Below are 19,380 nucleotides of genomic sequence, written 5' to 3' on the forward strand. Positions count from 1 at the left end.
AAGGAAGATGAGTCATGAAAGCTAAAAAGGATATCTGAGTTTTCTGTAAGGCGAACATGAAAATGTTCCAGTATCGACTTGGTCAATCAGCCCGGGCAACTGATCAATCGGTCTGGCAGACTTGAACAAGCATTGTACAGTAGAAAGGTTACAAAATAGTTGCTGTATCCATTCACTGAACACTTTTGTTTGCTTATGGTTTATCTGTCTCATCCGCCAGCTTTGACCACATACATTCATTAGTGACTTTAGTGACGTGACGGTGACACTAAGTACGGTGACCCATACTCAGAATTTGTTCTCTGCATTTAACCCATCCAAAGTGCACACACACAGCAGTGAACACACACACACCATGAACACACACCCGGAGCAGTGGGCAGCCATTTATGCTCCGGCGCCCAAGGAGGGGGGGGTTCGGTGCCTTGCTCAAGGGCACCTCAGTCGTGGCCGGAGCGAGATTCGAACCCACAGCCCTAGGGTCCATTAGGCCACGACTTCCCCCTTTACTTTTATTAATTTAACAGATGCTTGTTAAAAGTTTAAGGCCATGTAAACACTCCAGCAGAAACAAAAGTGTAGGGAGTGAGGTCAGATTGGATCTAGCTCCTCCTTCCTGGATGGCACCTAACAAAAAGTCTTGGGGTGGAGTTAGAGCAGATCAAGCTCCTTCTGCCTAGATGGAGTCTACGAAACAGTCCAGAGGGTGGAGTCAGGTCGGATCTAGATCCTCCTACCTGGGGGGCGTCTAACAAAAAGTCCAGGAGGTGGTGTCAGATCAGACATAGCTCTTTCTGTCTGAATGGATAATACCAAACAGTCCAGAAGTGGAGTCAGATCGGATCTAGCCTCTCCTATCTGGGAGAATTCTAAGAAAAAAAAATTCCACTGTTTCTGCAAAGGGCTGTCACTATAGCACTGGTATTTGATCTAACATACACTCTTGAGGGGGGAACAAGGGTTCTCTGGACAATTAAAGGTTCTAAGCTTCCTTAATGTTCCCCTGAACCACAATCAACTAATGCTCTGGGGTTCTATGGCATTGGTGTCCAATCTTATCCACAAAAGGGTCATTGTGACTGCAGATCAACATTTCAGTTCCTCTCTACACTGTGATATGATGAATTGATTTAACAGACTTCCAAATATTTAAGTCCATGTAAGATTTTTTTCATTGCCTTTAGAAGTAACTAGAGATTTCCTTAAAGAGATGCCACACCATGCCTGTTGTTTATTATTTTCCTATAACAGCATCCCTTGTTATGTTTTATTCCATGCATAATTGCTCTATATTTATGAGTTGTGCTTGGAAACCTACGGTGCTATTTTTCTTTCCGAAACGGTTTCCATTTCCATATACAGAGGCTTCCTGTGGCATAAAACAGTTTGGCTCTGTAATTTCACTCTGGTTAGCATGCATTTGCACATAATATACAATATCGTTTGTTCCTATAGCAGGTCCATGCTATAACTCTCCATTACAGCAGGCAGCTTTTAATGGTTTACAGTCATTTTGTCATCATGCTGTGCATGTTTACAGTTTGCTTACATGCTGTATACGCATCTCAGCTGGTGATGTATAACGAGGCAAAACACACTTAAATATCACAGACCAGTTAGTCCCCAGCTAGGTTCTGTATTGTACTTTGATGCACGCATGTCACATCAACCAGTTAGTCACCTGGGGGTGTATTCAGATTACTACTGTAGTTTAGAGCACAATCTGAATTATCCCACATATATATATATATATATATATATATATATATATATATATATATATATATATATATATATATATATACATATATATATATATATATATATATATATATATATATATATATATACACACACACACACACATATGCACCTTTCCCATATATACACACACTCATAGCATGGGATAAAATGTGTCCCAAAAGTCTTCATCCATAGGGGAGAGTTAGAATGAATGGCAGCACCATGTCTCAGTAGTGGATGTTCATGGATGTCCAGTTCCTGATTGGTATGCAACACCTCCAGCCTTTTTGAATTTGCAAATACGTTTAGCAGCAGTGTGTGTGTGTGTGTGTGTGTGTGTGTGTGTGTGTGTGTGTGTGTGTGTGTGTGTGTGTGATGAGCTTGCCACACATTTCCTATTAAAGTCCTTCACAACTTTGTGTAAGCTTCCTGATCAAACCATGAGAATGATTTTAATATGTTCTTTTGTCAAAGGCATTCTTAAAGGCTACATGAACATACATAACATAAACAAAGTATGAGAAATTCTGGCAGAAACTTTGTTCAAAAGTGTTAATATGGAGACTTTTGGGACACCGTGTATTATGTGAAGCAATGCAATGCATTATGATTTAATACAATGAAATTCTACACAATGGAATGGATAACAATATGATTCCAATACACTGTTATACAATATGATAAAGTATGATACATTTATATTACAATACAACTCCATTCTATACAATACCATGTAATAGATTACAATATGATGTAGGATAGGATACAAAAATACATTTTTTCTTTTGCTGTGATCCTACACTGGGTTGCAGGGAATGTAGAGATACCAGTCATGGGTTTGGTACCAAAGACGGAAACACCCGATGTATGGAGGCAGCATGCAAGGGGAATCGAACCCTTCTCAACCTTGGACTTGAGAGTCATACATGCTAATCACTAAGCCGGCCTGCCGCCCTCTTAAAATATAATACTATAGGATGTAATGCAGCTACATTAAGACATAATTCAATACGACATAATAATATGCTATGGAATACAATACGATGAAAAACAATACATTACAATTCAATACAATGGGATACACACACACACCACACACACACAATGACAAGTGGACACAAGGATAAAGTGTAAAACAAGTTCAGCGCAGGTGGAGTTTCTCCTTGCGACTGTTTCTTCTGGATCGCTTATTAACTTTGGCGTCTCGACGTACCATAGGATTTCTATAAAACTTAGCGGTGGGAAGAATAATAAACCACAGGAAGCAGGAAGTAGCAGTCATTTGTTCTGCATCACAACACCCAGATATTGATTCTTTTCAAATACCAGCATGTTCCATCAAGTTTTATTCCTTAGTTAAACAGGATTGACTGAGAGAAGAGACATACACCAGATGCACGTACACATTTAAAAAAAAATCCAATAAATACATAATTAAAAACAAACTGTATAATATTTCCGCAGCATGTTGAACCCCGTTCGATTCATGTTCTAAAAAGATGTCATGTTTTACTGTTAATGTGTTAAAATGAGTTCCTGAGGCATTCATCAAATCCTTGACGCTACTAGACTAAAAAAAAAAAAAAAAAAGGCAAAACGGTCTGTTTGGTAAAGGCACTATTAATTTCCTAAATGTTACACTGACAATTCCTACTACATTTGGCCCAAGGGGGAAAACATTACCTCCCTGAGTGGTGGACTTTTACACAGCAATTACCTATAGATTATACTTCTCTTCATCTCAGCTCTGTTTACGATCCCTGAGCAATCAGTGTGAAGGCATTCTCTCTATAACGATGCCTTACTCAGGTAAGACTATGTATGCTGGTGGCTTCTGGATATGATGGGCATTTTAAACAGCTTCATCAATATTATAGTGATGTCCTTATGGCTTTCGGCTTATTCTCCTGCGCTCTTCACACACCACATGGGCCTGCATAGCTCCCAGTCATGAATCCTATGGAAACAGGCACATGGCAGGTGTGGATAATTAATTGCTGAATCCCTAACATCGCAGACGTTTGCACATCCTCCCTGCAGAGCAAGTAAGCTAACCAAATAAAGCTGTCTCACTCCCATATTTGGATCCGCGAAGGCGAGTGACGCTCACGTCCGCGCCTTATCAGGCAGTCATGTGTGCTAAAGATCTGCGGCGGCTTTTCATCACTGCTGTCTAACACAATTTCCTGATTGTGATAAGACCAAATTACAGCTCTCGTGCCCTGAATAATCCTGCGAAAGGCTACAAATTAGGCGAGGTGCGCAGTTAAAAAAAAAAAAAGGTCAAACCGACACTACTACTACTAACAGTTGATTGATCACTTTTTTGGTAGTTATACTGAAATTAAGGGCAGCACTTAAATTATGTAAAGAGAGCAGGAACGTCACAGAGTGTTCACCTCTGGCTGATTACAGACAAATCACTTAAGTGCAATTTTATGTCCTGCTTCTGACATCAAAGACCGCTAAGAACGGCGCTTGTTGACCCTAAAATAATCAAGAGCACAATTGTGAGACTTAAGAGAGCATAACCGGTCCTGCTGTCTTGGCGAGAATGTTGTTTCCTCTTGACTCTGAATCAGAATGCTGCAGGAGTGGAAACCACTTGAGTAAACTCTACTTTGTTACAAGGCATAATTATACTTTCCACGAGTAATTCTTGAAATCTTCTTGTAATCTTTCCTAATTACATTTCCAAGATTTTTATTTATTTTTTTACTCCTTACATTTTTTTAATTTAAATAGAAGTGGGTTACAAATCTTAAACCTCTCATTCTCATTGAGCTAACTCAACTGGGTTCAGTTTAACATCCGATCTTTGAATTTAGCATCCAATCAAGTTGTGAAAATGACGTGATATACGGTTAAGTATGGTGAGCCATACTCAGAATTCGTTCTCTGCATTTAACCCATCCAAAGTGCACACACACACAGCAGTGAACACACAGCCATTTTATGCTGCGCCATTGGGGGGGGTTCGGTGCCTTGCTCTAGGGCACCTAAGTCGTGGCTGGCCCGAGACTCGAACCCACAACCTTAGGGTTAGGAGTCAAACTCGCTAACCATTAGGCCACGACTTCCCCCTTTGATGAATGTGGAAAAAAAAAATACTATCAGGAATTATGTTGATTTTTCATTTGCAGTGTTTTTCTCATGCTACACAATGTAGTATGTTGTAGTTGTGCAAGTTTTGCTAATTTGCTAACATTAACTAATTATATCTAATTAACTTAGCATGTTTTCTTTCCTAACGCTATTTTTGCCTGGCACTGATTTTAATAACAAATGTAAACTGGCTAGGCAGTAAGTCCAAATGTAGCTATTGGTTAATTATGTAATATTGTACAATTGCTAATTGTAAGTTATTAGCAAACTGTAGTAAAAATAAAAAATAATCTTGTCAGGCAAAACATTGTTGTCCCATGAAAACAAACACAAACATAATTTCAGCAGTTAAAAATGTTTCTTTTTTGCTTTTCCTTCATTGGGTGTTCAAAAAATCCAGTCACGCACCTCACACAGCCAGATGTTAGGTTCAAATCCCACCGTTCCTGGTGTGTCACTGTTGGAGGCATGACCAAGACTTTTAGCCCTCAACTGCTTTATAACATGATACCATGGTGACCCAGCACTCTAACACCAATTTCCACACCAAAGTGAGGCTGTGTGGAAAGACCATTTCCAGCAGCTTTGATGTGACAATAAATGATAATGACCTCTACAAAGCATTAGGGATGTAACCGAATACGGACGCATTATTCACAAAGGAAAGATACGGTGATCTAAACAGATATGAATACAGCTGGGTTCTGGACATCATCATCATCATCAGGGCAGACATTATACTACAAGACACATACAATGCTTGACATGACACTGAACAAGAATACATTTAGAGTTAGATAGATAGATCGATCTGTCTATCCTGCCTTGTATTCAATATCTCCTTGCATTATGTATACTTCCTATGCAAGGAAATACTAATGTATGTATGTATGTATGTATGTATGTATGTGAGTCAGTCAGTCAGTCTTTATTTATCTCCTTGCCTAGGAAGTATACATAATGCAAGGAAATAAAAAAATCCATCTATAGGATGGATAGCTGGATGGATGTGAACGAGTCACTTTGGGTTACTGAATAGTGCCAAACTGCCAATGTTGGGCCCTTAAACATGGCCCTTAACTCACTCTGCTTCAGGGAAGCTCGATCATGATCCTGACCCTGTGCTCTGACTCCAATGTCCTATGCTGGAATATAAGTGTGTGTGTGTATATATATATATATATATATATATATATATATATATATATATATATATATATACACACACTTATATCACACTTATATATATATATATATATATATATATATATATCGTCGCTGTCGGGCGGAAACCTCGTATGTCCAAATTTGGTCAATTTCATATTTTTTCACATATCGATGCTATTGGTCAGTCCCCACGTGGGTCTGTTATTTTTACAAGTTATTAACCAATCTAAAGTCTTGAAAATAGCTTGAGCACAAATCTCTTAACCCCGGAATCTTTGCGAGCAGATTAGACAATTTCCACCTATTAGACAGCCTAATCAGCTTATCGTGTTTTGTATTGCATCACTTATAGCTCTTAAACCTTTAAAATAGAGTTTAGGAAAATGTATGTAACTACAGTCATTAGCTTTGGTTAACTATTGAAGCCTTGTCTCTTGTCAAAAGGCTCAACGTGACCGTAGACTTTATTGAACACTGCTGGCAGCAGCGACGTCTGTGTCCGTACCGTTCTTATCAATGACAGCATAATCTCGTATCTCCCTGCTCCCAAGTCATAAAGCTTGTATCTCCGATAAAACGTGACTTTGGGAAAATGTTGTATTAATGTTGGTACACAAGAGTATGATAGCATTATAAGGTATAATAACAACTTTAACGATACAATGTTTAATAACTCAACAAAATACGGCGTTTTTTTAATATCCTGAAAAATAATGGTTTTGGAGATACGAGGATTTCGCCCGAAAGCGATGATATATATATTATATGAAATTCTATAATGCTGCTTTGTGCCCATGTTTATCGTTTGATTTAGTGACATGAGACTTAAGAGTGTAAAGACCATACTAGGCCCGTTAGCACATAAAACGGCTAGTCAAGAAAAACTAGACAAGGCAGAGAACATTTAAGATTTCAGACAGATAGTGGACGTTATATGATAGAGGTGTTTCTAAGTGAATAGATGGTTTTGGAACCGAATAGAACATTTCAGTCAGCTCGAATCTCTGGACAACGCGGAGTTTGAATAGAGATCGGGAGCTGATACCAGTGAAAGGGGAATTGCAGTGATCTAGGAGGTTGGAGATAAAGGCACAGATGATGGATTTGAGAACAGGACATGAAAGAATCCATTCTAAATAGTTTGGAGCACATGGCGTTGTTTAACACAACGTATGTGCCGCTGTAGAACAATATTCAAACACGGGATGGTGTGATGCAGCCTGCAGCGTTTTTATTCCTTTTATACAACAGCAATTTGTCAGCAATTACAATTTTTTTATTTATTAAAGAACATCAAATCCATTTAGAGTTTTAAATACATTTAATGTTGTGGAACATACGTGACAAGTTCCTGTAATTACGCAAATTACAGTAGATACAAACCGTCGTTTTCTCACCAGCTTCTGACTTTGAAGAAATCAAGTTCATCTTCAAAAAAAAAAACTTTTTGGTTGGTGGAAGAAGAAAAAAAGCCCACTGCTGTGCCTGATATTCATTTCCTAGCACAACACACACTAATTTATCAATGTCAATGCGGTACTGAAAATAGTCCACTACCAAAATAATATCAGCATTGATTTAATTGCTACAGTCAGTATGTTTACTGAATGATCTCCTGAAAAGAAAAAAAATCTAACAATCAGTCTAACAGAAGACTCCTCCATCTGTAAACTTCATAAACTTTCCAACCCACTTCCAGTGACTCACATTCCGCTGATTCTGATGAAACCCTTCCAATACGGATTTATCTGTCGAGCCAAACGTCACTTGCAGCGGAGGATTTATCTCCGCCTGCTGTTTCCTGTGTCACTGCTCTCCAGCTCTATTTGCAACCTCTCAGATCATCTTGTACCTTCGCACACTTTCTCTATCTCTTGGACGAGACACAAAAGATTTTGGCCTACCCGTTTCAAAGTCATTAAACACACACACACACACACACACACACACACACATATATATATATATATATATATATACATATATACACACACACACACACAAAGGGAAGAGAAAATATAGTGAATTCAATGCATGTATTTTTTTCTGATGAGCATATAAAAATCGAACACAAATACAAAGAGGATAAACTCTATTGCTTTGATGCCAAGCCATTTTGTTTCTTCCCCAGGCATCTCAACATTAGATTCCAGTCAGGCGGAAAATCCTTAGTGTGCAATTTCCCCATAATGAACACCTGAAAGAGAAAATTCGACATAATGAAAGGAAGATTGAGACTCAACTCGACAAAGGCTCTTTTTTCTAAGCTTCAGTATAATCATCATTGCCCCCTTTGACAAACCCCCACACCTAATGTCACCTTCATTCTCTGCAGCCCATCAAAAAATTATAGTCTGCCATCGTTTCCTAGCCAGTCAACGGCCGTCTACGGGTTTTCACCGTTACCCTCATCCTCCTCTTCCTTATCTGCCTGTGGCTACATTCTAAGTGTACTTCTTTCTGCTGAATAATTGAAGTCTGGACACAAAAGATAATCTTTTTTTTCTCTTACTCCATTCGTTAACTACGGGTTTCTCTCCTCCGAAGCGCATTATCAGATAAATCACAGACAGCAGGAACATCCCTGCACACTCCCTCATACATCCAAACCAGACATTAAAAGCACCACGGAAAGCATCCAACACACCCATTTTATTTAGATTTGTGTGCCGTGGCAGACCGGGTAATGGAGCGTGTTGCAGTGGAAAACAAGTAAAGCTAAAAAAGACAAAATGATGCACTGGTAGATTGTATCAGAGCTGCACTAATGGATTTATGTGACTCTGTTTTGGACAGAAAATCAGGTCATTGGCTGGGAAAATTCTTGTTTTTGGAAAAAAAAAAATCATTTTGCAACAAATCCCAAGCACATGACGACGGATATGACGGCTTCGCTACTACCTAATCTGCAATTTTGAGGACCGAATATACGGTCATGTTTACTATTGATTTGTAAAACCAATGCAAATGGGTCTGCGGTGAACTGGGAAATGATTCTGACCTGTTAGTTCCTCAGGAGCTCTTAGTTACACAATCCCACTCAACTACTAACTGTTGTAGAAAGGAGATTATTTACATTGACATTATTTCCTGTCCAGTGTCACCCAAATGAGGATGAGGTTCACTTCTGAGTTCACTACTCAAAACTAGTTCACTACTAGTTCCTCTCAAGGTTTCTCTTTCTCTCTCTCTCTCTCTCTCTCTCTCTCTCTCTCTCATATTATATAATTATATTCTATATTATAAAATTCATTCATTCATTCATTCATTCATTCATTCATCTTCTACCGCTTATCCGAACTACCTCGGGTCACGGGGAGCCTGTGCCTATCTCAGGCGTCATTGGGCATCAAGGCAGGATACACCCTGGACGGAGTGCCAACCCATCACAGGGCACACACACACACACACTCTCATTCACTCACGCAATCACACACTAGGGACAATTTTCCAGAGATGCCAATCAACCTACCATGCATGTCTTTGTACCGGGGGAGGAAACCGGAGTACCCGGAGGAAACCCCCGAGGCACAGGGAGAACATGCAAACTCCACACACACAAGGTGGAGGCGGGAATCGAACCCCGACCCTGGAGGTGTGAGGCGAACGTGCTAACCACTAAGCCACCGTGCCCCCCTATTATAAAATTAAGTTACTATAATATATATATATATATTTATTTATTTTATAGTAACTTAATTTTAAACTTTAACATTTTTATTCTGTTTCTCTACTTCTGTAAAACTGCTTAGAGACAATGTGAATTGTAAAAAGCGCTACACAAATAAATTAAAGAAATTCACAGCTCAAAGAAACCATGGGTGCAAAGCAAAATAAAGCACTTCCAGGAGCAAAAGTTCTCTTCACAGAACTCATTTTTCCACCTAGCGAGTTTTTATGCCATGATGAAAAATCGTGACTAAACCTTCCACGTCTTACCACCTCTTCGTGTTAGGGTTCAGAGAAGGTTAATGAGAGATACATTAAGAAAATGTTAAGACAAAAAAAAACAAAAACAAAAACAAAAAAAAACAAGCATACACAGGAGTAGATGTTAAATTCAAGTTTTAATATCCTCAGCAGTTCAATAAATTAACATTTACAGAATTAATACATTTATCAGGTGATAAGTAGTATATTTCTCTTTAGTGTTCTGTCATGTCAGATACGGAGAGCTTGTGAGACATCACGAGCCGTACCTGGTCAGTGAGCGAACTACAAGAGAGTAGTTAGGAAGTGTGATAGGAAGAGAAGGATATAAAGCAGGATTCAGGCGAGTAACACAGACGTACAAGCGATACAGTACTGCCTGTTTTTATCAATCCTATTACAGATATCGGCATGAAGGAGTTATTTTCCCTAAGTGCACCTTCGGTTCTTCAAAACCGTACTTGTAAACACCTATTTATTATCCATTACTTTTTGAAAAGGTTTTAGAGCACGAATATATAACACTGGAGTAAACGAAAATAAATATGCCAAGACAAATATTTTCAGTAAGATGTGTTACACAGGACTAAGATAAATGCCACAATATTCTAGAAATACAAAGGCGGTACCTCAGGACAGCATACTGGCATTTTCAAATGAAACACTCGTTCAGTAAGAACCTGCCTAGACGTGGAAGAAAGGCACTCGAGAACAGCTTCCTTTCTTTTAAACATTCACCGATCCACTTTCCGAAATGTGGCTTAAACACTGACGTACCGTTTCACAGTCAATCCAAAAGCGCATCATTCCATTTTCATGGGTTTCAGCCTTTTATTTTTTCTTTTTTTTTTTTTTTTTAACTCAAACTGATTCCAGTGCCTGCATGGATATTACAGCATATGCCTGACATAAAAGCAGCAGAACTCAAAGTGATAAATCACGGTCTCTCTCTCTCTCTCTCTCTCTCTCTACTTCACACCGCAAACAACCTGATACTATTTTTAGCCCCTGATCTACGATGTGTACTGGGATCTATTTACAATCTGTGTGTTAGACTGTAGTTACACCCTCTTTTTCTTTCATCGCCCCGTCTCCTCCCCTTCTTCTTTACTCCTCACTATGACTGAAGTGAGAGCGAGTATCAGCGGCGAAGAACCGCAGACCCCAGAGGACACGCGAGTCGACTCCTCGGATTCGTCCCTTATTGTTATTCATTATTGTGGAGAAAAAAGTAACATTACGCTCTGCTCTATGTGCAGCATTACAGAAACGACGCCATGCCAAGTAGTCATTACAGTACATGTTTCTCCCTATATATTATTCCCTTTCTTTTGCTCATTACTGGCTAAAAATGACTTCTATCTCTCAGCCGCTGCAGCCAAGCGGGAGTCCTAGAGGAGTTGATAGAGCGTTTCCATGCCTTCCGTTGCAGCCTTTCACGCTTTCCTCTCACTCATGCTGCGTTGTCTATTACATCTCTGTCTGTGAGTGCACTGAAAAGCCGTTTTATGAGATCGCGAGAATTGTAACACTGCCTCTGATAGAGTAGAGAGGATGGCATGAAAGGCTGAAGCAATGGCACAGACCTCTAGTTTTAAGGTACGTTATAACTGTACTTCTTACAAGCTCACACTTCTGTGGTGTTGCTTAATGAAGTTTTCCCGATCCCTCTGAGGTCGTTCAGTCCCTGAGGCCCCCGTTTCCTTCTCTTTTCCCTGCCTGAGTACGCTCGTTCCCTCTTTATCTCGCTCCCCCTCCCTCTCCTCTCCGAACACACTACTGACATCGCTCAAGTCGCCCAGGTGCTCCACAGAGTCACACTTCTCCAGATCAGAGGCGATGGTCTGCAGGCTGATGACAGATAGTGAGTCTGACCCTGCCCTCTCAGCCCTTTGGCCCCATCCCTCCTCCCTGTGTTTCTCAACCCACTGCCTGGTTTTCTCCTGATCTGCCCAATCGTTATCCATGAGGCTCATCCCTACTCCCCCATAAGCCGCTGCCTGTATGATGCCCTCGGCCTCGGCCCCAACCGGGGAGCTCCGCCCTCCGTGGACTCTGTTTCGCTGCCTGGCTGCTTGAGCACGCCCCCTCTGGGCATGGATCTGCTCGCTGATTTGTTCGAGGTTTCGGAGAGCGACGGAGTAGCGCGTCTTTACTTTCACCACCCGCTCCTCCAGCTGGACCACCTTGGCCTTGTGCTCCTACAATGGATTTCATTTTAAATTAGAAATCGGCACTTTGCAAACTCTGATTTGTCTTTATATAGAACCTATACACATGCATACTTACGTACAGACCGTACACATACAAAATGGATCTAAAATATACAAAGCCTTCATAAATACTGGCATTTATGAAAATAAGCAAATGTTGTGAAAAATAAATAAATAACTAAAACACAATGATGACAATTCTACCTGCTTTAACAAAAAGAATGGATTAAATAACACACTCAAATGAGGATTCTTAGAAAACATTTATTTTTAATTTGTTCTCAGTAACTCAATCAACTCTCTGGCTGTTGCCTTTGTCCTGTCATTAACATTACAGCTAAAGCTTTTTTCCTGAGGCAAAGCGAGTGTTCCTGCTCCACTTCAATACAAACTTTATAGAAAACTCTGTCATCTCATACCAAAGAGCCTGGCTGCTACAACTCTCCAGCGTCTGCAAACAGTTTGCATATTTTAAGGTTATTGTGAGGACCCTGGCAGAGACTATAAATCAATACGTCTATCAAAGCAGCATGAGCTCGATTTGTGCAGAAAGGGGAAGAAAAAAAAACCCTTCTCATTATAAGAGTAATTTGTGTGAGCCATGTACCTCCAAGATGTGGTTGAACTGGGCCTTGAGTTCAAAGTATGGTTTAGACTTGATGATGACCCTCTTGAGAGCTTTCTGTAGCGTCTGTACTCGCGCCTCGGCCTCCTGACACAGCTGTGTGACCCGCTGGTGTTCTTTCTCACTCCGCAGACGCTCCTCTTCGGCTTCGTTCACCTGCCGACGGCCACATCACACACATCAGCGATCACGGTCACTCGGAGCTAAACGCTGCTCGGCTCATAAGCTTTTAATCTTTGTGTGCCATTTATAACAGACATGCAGCTGTATACGGTCACGGCGTTATATATTTCTCACTGTACTGTCACACCGTGTCTAATGTTGTCCTTTTCACTGCTATCACCCTGAGGCGGCTTTTCTTGTAATACTAAGATGCCATGAAGTGATGTATTCCTCTTATACCACAGCAAAGTCATTTCCTGTTATTACTTATAGAAACTGTTTACAGCCGTTCCCTCAACAGCTGCTCTTTTTTTTTTTTTTTATTTACAGAAACATATTTGGCTTTTCAATTTACTGAAAACCCCCAAATCAGATTCAGTAAACATCTCTTTACAGAAATCTTCAGCTACTTCAGCAACGTTTGCAAATTTTTCAGCATTTAATAGCTGCGGTTTAATAACTGGTTATGATTTGGCTTCGGTTACACAGAGTGTTGTTGCAGAACTTGTTGATCCCAAGTACATACTGATCTCATCCATTCATCTGATCTATACATGATCTCAACACCTCCTGACCAATCAGGTTTGAGAATTCAATGGCAATAGGATATAATGTGTTGTGGTTATTATACAGCTCCAGACCTCATCCATAAAAAACTGGGCACGGTTGATGTGGCGGACAAGTCGTGTAAGGTAAGACGCGACGATTCTACTTTTACACATTAATACTGCTAAAGCACAAGCAGCAAGCAGAAATCCAAATAAAGACTTGTAACCTTGATCGGTAAGTGCAGGTACGCATTAATCACCATCATTGATTGGTCCCCGAGAGCAAGTGTTTAAGCAGCAGGGGGCTGACAGAATCCATGGGAAAGCGTTAATGAGGTAAGAACACTTACCTCTGAAGGACTGTGTTTATTACCTGCCCTCTCGGTGAAATTGCTTTATATGTGCGTGCTAAGTAATTATGCTTTTCTAAGGTTTAATATTTCATCATTTCTAGTGACTCACTTTCATCTAAGCGAGTATGAACTCTGCATAAAGAAAAAGCCTTGAAAGTCACATTGGATTATGGCATTTTTAACTTTTGTGCTCGGTAATGCTAAAAGCTGAAAAGGCTCTTTCACTGTTCAGGCTTCTGTCAAGACAGTTCAAAGCCTCCTTAAAATGCGTTACCCATGTAACCTTGACATTTCTGAAGGTATTTTACCTAGTTAGGAGGGTTTAAAGAAGTCTGAACGTGCTTAACGGTTCTCCATAAATTTAAACAGAGTACTGTCGTCTTTACGCTTAAGCTTTTATTGCTGTCTTTTATTACTTACCCTATTGCTTTTATTGCTTATTGTACCTTGGACGTTGCATGATTGAGCATCTCCTGCCAGGTTGGATCCAGCGTGTTCCTGTCAGCCAGGAGGCCCTGCTCAGCCACGTACACCATTTCCCTCGCAGCCGTGTGCATGGAGACGGCCCGCTCGTAGCGCAGTGCTGCCTTCTGTGTTTCCTGTTGGGCCTGTCGGCAAAAGCGACCCGTAAATCACACGTCAACTGGTCAGCCGTTCATTAGACATTTACTTAAACCGTTCATTAAGACCTGGTTTGATCAATTCTATTAGACATGAATCCTGTAGTTCACGTATACACCCATGCACGTGATTCTGTGCTATGTATGGATTTAAGCAAAGAAAACAAAAAAAAAAAGAGAAAACCCTGCTTAGATTAAAACCTAAAACTAAAAAACTGTGGAAAAAAGCTGACTCTTCTGAAGAAGGAATTGCTGTGCTAGACTGAAAAGCCTCCAAACAATCGATAAATGGAGGGAACTTGTAACAGCAGGCCATAATTCAGACGGCTAACTTAGTGAAAAAATGTCACTGCCACAGAGCATGATGTCTAACTCGGTTTTGGACAAAACGTTCCTAAATGAAGATCGATTCAGAGTTATGGGTTGTGGGAAAAAAAAAAAAAAAAAAAAAGACATGTACAAGACCAAGCAAAATCACCCAAAATGCCTCCATAGATGCACAAGGTTGCTCCAAGTTTAAGGTCACAACAAAGAGATTGATGGTGACACCTGTTAGAGAATGGGTATAATTTTTGCCACGATATGCTTCGGCTGTCCGAGGCAGGAGAAGGCCCTAAACCATTCTGTGCCCTGAATACCAATTCTGAGTAGATTATACAGCAGGAGTAGCCAATATTGCATTTAAAGATCTGCATTCCTCCAGAATTGACTTCTAAATCCAATCTAATACAACTCAGTCGAGGTCTTCGGGGGTATGTGAACAGCAGAGGCAGGTGAATTAAATTAGGAAAGGAAACTAAATTCTTCAGGTTGTTAGATGCTCGGTGGTACGTAGGAAAACCCTGGGATGGAGAATTAGTATAGAAGAAAAACACTACATCTTAATAAACACTTATTAAGCTTCAGGAATTGCCCGGTTTATGTCATGGATAGAGGATGCTCAGCGAGAGGCTAAGCAGGTCAAACTTCAGTTCAATTCTGTTTCAATCACACAAACCAATTCTGTTTCAATTGTTTTCAATTACACCCCGTGGCCTCGGCTGAGTGTTTTCCACCAGTCCAATTACATGTTTGAGATTGGATGCTAACAATGCTAATGAAAAGTGATCTGCAAATCATATCTTGCGTTTGCCAGGGGTTAATCATATTAAGGAACACATGGACTGTCTTGCCCTGTAATGATCATTAAACCAAGGGATATTTTCTGGATCACTTTCGCCACGCTCGTTTAACGGAAAACATTATTATCATTCCTGAGCAGTGAGAAGACGAATACTCTGAACGAGGATTTCTGCATCAAAGATTAAAATGGAAAAAACAAGACTCTTTCACGCACCTCTTTTGCTAGTCTACGGGCTTCGTAGTACGGCCGGGCTTTTTCTATGCACGCACCAAGCTGGGAGCCCTGAGCGTTAAGTTTGCGTGCCGACTCGGTGAGGATTTTCCTGTAGCTCGACCGTGCCTCCTTAAAACAAGAGATTCAAAGATGAATTATTATGACTGAAAAAAGCTTTGATTTATGCGTATTTGCTGGATTAGCATGAAACATCACATTGCAACACGTATCAGGTTTAACTGTCATGTTCACGGATTCCTCAAAGGTTCTACATAGAATAATAACAAATCAAAGAACCCTTAAGGGTTTTAGATGTATTAAAAAAATCTATTTTTTCCCCATCGCCATCACAAGTAATACACAGAATCGAAACAGTACTGATGGAAATAGGATATTGATCTTTTCCTCCCATTCTATTTACCACTCACCGAACACTTTTATCTCACCTAAAGACCCAAACACCAGTCTATCATGTGGTAGCAGCACACAGCACAACATCATGCAGATACAGGCCAAGAGCTTCAGCTTATCTTCACATCAAACACCAGAATGGTTACAAAATTGTCATCTGAGTTTGAGAAGTACACAAATTATCAGTATTTCAGCTGATGTCATTGGAACTTGACACCAAATTGTCTAGACAGAATGGTGCAAAAAACATCCAGCAAGCAACAGATCTTTGCCAGAGATGCATGATTGAAAGGATTTAATAACAACAAGTAATAATCACTCTTTATAACCGTGTTAATCCAAAAAGCATCTCACACTTCAAATCTTTGATCTTTGTGTGTATAGGTGAACACGTTTACAATCTACATCAGCAAAAGACCACATTGGGATCCCATCATATTAGTCAGTGGCTTTCTGAAAATGTAGACTTGTTTTTTCTTTTCCCAAAATCATCGAACTAGACTTCCTGGATCCAACAATCAAGCTATGGTCAGGGTCACTGAGATTACATTTTATTTCCTCATACAAAGATTACTTGAAGCACCCGACCTGCATGGGTTCATTATTTTACGTATCGCGCTGCTGACGCGTGTTTGAGCAGGAGTACAAGCGTCAGCACCATCATCCTCAATGTCTTTAGTAATACGCACATACACATGGATCAGTGAGATAATAATTCTCCCATGTATAACACAGAACCCTCGTATGCTATAAAAGATAAATACTACTTGATAAAAAAGTGATGGCATTTGCATGATTTGCCCTTGAAGGCACCGACACTAAAATGAAACTCACATCCAGCTGAAGCTCCAGTCTGTTTATTTCCTCACTCGCCTGGTTGAGATGCTCCAGTTCCTCCTGTGATTGGATACACAACCAGTTTAAAACAATAAATACCAAATAAAACCGCAACAGACTGCAGTTTTGTTTCCCTGTAATCAAATGATGCCATTCAAAGCTGTGCACTTGATAAACAGCCATTATCAGATGATAAATAAATAAATAAGTCTTTGATTTCAGTGATAATTACCTGTATTCTGGGGTCCAGTTCTTCGTCTTTGTACTGATCCTCCTCTTCTTCACACCCAGCCTCGGATGCTGGGCCATTGCTGCTGACCACAGTGCTGTGTTTACGTTCTTCCTCTGCCTCTACACCGGGAGTCTCTCCCCTCCAGTCCCCGGCCTCGGGCTCACCAGAACCGGGGGGATTCTCACGCAACCTCCCCGGCTCCATGCGCGGCCTATAGACCAAACGGCCCGGTTAAGAAAAATAACACGCGCCATGTATAAGAAGTGAAAATAAAATAGAAAATGATACCGTTTTCTATAGATGCTTACTGTTGGAGTTTTGCAAGGAGTTCCTTTCTTGGTGAATTTGCAAGGAAAGTGTTAGCATGCTAGCTAGCTAGCCGGTTGCTATTGACAGCCGAAATTCCAAGACCAAACCGTTAGCCGAGACATTTACAACAGGATAATATTTTAATATACAAAGCGGAAGTAATACAGACAATAATTAAATAAAAATGATGATTATAGAATGGATACTACCTTTATTTGAGTATGTTAAGGCTCCTCTCATGTGTGTATTAAGGATTTTCCCCTCGTCTTGGACCCTGCACTGAAATCACCAACCCTGTGCTTTCCAAATGGCACATTCTCACTCACTCCCATATTATAATGTCCTAACTCATCCTGACCATTCCGAAGGCTTCACTAACCCGGTTATTCATTCTATTAAACTTATTATATCTGTTTATCCGGAAGACTCCTGAGTCTAAATTAACTGGTATCCAATTTAAGCTTCTCAGCTAACAATATTTGGTTCCCAGGACGTTCTGGCAATGTTTGTTTTGTGCTCCTGAAAAGTCTTGACATAATTCCCGTTTGGTTTTCCATGTAAGTTTTCTTTACAGAAATCCAACACTTCTTCTACACATTATGTTTAATAGTGAGAACATTTCCTTAACATTCCCATAACATTCCCTTAACATTCCCATAAAATTCCCTTATCGTTCCCATAACATTACCTTAACATTCCCGTATCATTCCCTTAACATTATCTTAACATTCCATTAACATTCTCATAACAGTCCCATAACATTCCCTTAACATTCCCATATTATTTCCTTAACATTTCCATAACATTTCCATGAACATACAGTATTTACACTGGTCAGTGCTGTTTCTGTTTGTCTTTTGTGTTGTCTTGTAATGATTTGTCTGCACTGTCTTTTGTCCTGCATTGTTTGCACCAGGTTGCACAGTTGCACTTTATGTATCTCGGACTAACTTACTAAGTCCTTATAGCTCTGTGTTTGCTCTGTGTTTGTCTGTGTATGTAGCACCATGATCCTGGAGAAACGTTGTCTTATTTCACTGTGTACTGCAACAGCTATATATGGTTGAAATGACAAGAAAAGCTTCTTGACTTGACTCGACTTGACATTCCCTTAACATTCCCATAAAATTCCCATAACATTCCCATAACATTTAAACAACCTCTCTGTAACTCACCAGGGTTTGAAGAACGTATCTCTAATTTCTCTGATAATAATGTTTCTAATAATCATTAAATTTTCTGGAACCAGAAATAGCAAAGAAAATGTGTCCCTAATGTTCCTGGTAAGCTATAAAATATTTTTTTCAGTCTTTTTCATGTTTCCGTAATGTTAATAAAGGGGACATTGTCTGAACTAATAAATTGATAAACGATTACTTACTTTCTGTTTTTAATGAACAATATGGTATTACTAGTTTTCTATGCTTCCAAGTTTTTAAGTAATTATATGAACTATATGTTGCCAGAATTTTAGGAAATCATTTTAAAGGGTAACTAAATGCTAAAGTTATGGTAATGTTCTGTGTTTGCAATAAAAGCAAATGACGTTGCACAAGAACCCAAACTGGCTTCACTGCCCATCCTGGGGTATGAACTGACAACCTTCTGGTCAGTAGCACAGAAACTATACTGATGAGCAAAACATTTATTAGGAATGAACAGGCCTGAGCTTGTACAGCATTCCAATCATCTTATGTGCATAAATTGAAGTAGATTTAAGTAGATTTTTACTTTTTTTGTCACCAAAAACAATAGCATCACCAACAGTCATAAGTTAAAATATACAAAC

The 19,380-nt window shown here is 39.8% G+C and overlaps 1 protein-coding gene across 2 annotated transcripts; it reads right to left on the minus strand.

Annotated features, from left to right (window-relative positions):
• Positions 1–10,063: 10,063 nt before the first annotated feature.
• sh3bp5lb (SH3-binding domain protein 5-like, b) lies at positions 10,064–18,084 on the minus strand. Of its 2 annotated transcripts, XM_060865598.1 has the most exons (8): positions 17,801–18,084; positions 17,591–17,668; positions 17,283–17,493; positions 17,048–17,110; positions 15,803–15,931; positions 14,293–14,454; positions 12,766–12,939; positions 10,064–12,146 (listed from the first exon to the last, which is right to left on the minus strand). In XM_060865598.1, the coding sequence occupies exons 3-8, from the start codon at positions 17,484–17,486 to the stop codon at positions 11,565–11,567; spliced, it is 1,314 nt and encodes a 437-aa protein (XP_060721581.1). In that variant the 5' UTR covers positions 17,487–17,493; positions 17,591–17,668; positions 17,801–18,084; the 3' UTR covers positions 10,064–11,564. The 2 variants fall into 2 exon arrangements, with proteins under 2 accessions (XP_060721581.1, XP_060721582.1); XM_060865599.1 differs by lacking the exon at positions 17,591–17,668.
• Positions 18,085–19,380: the final 1,296 nt, after the last annotated feature.

Source organism: Tachysurus vachellii, chromosome 3, assembly GCF_030014155.1.
Source record: "Tachysurus vachellii isolate PV-2020 chromosome 3, HZAU_Pvac_v1, whole genome shotgun sequence".
NCBI classification, from domain to species: Eukaryota; Metazoa; Chordata; class Actinopteri; order Siluriformes; family Bagridae; genus Tachysurus; species Tachysurus vachellii.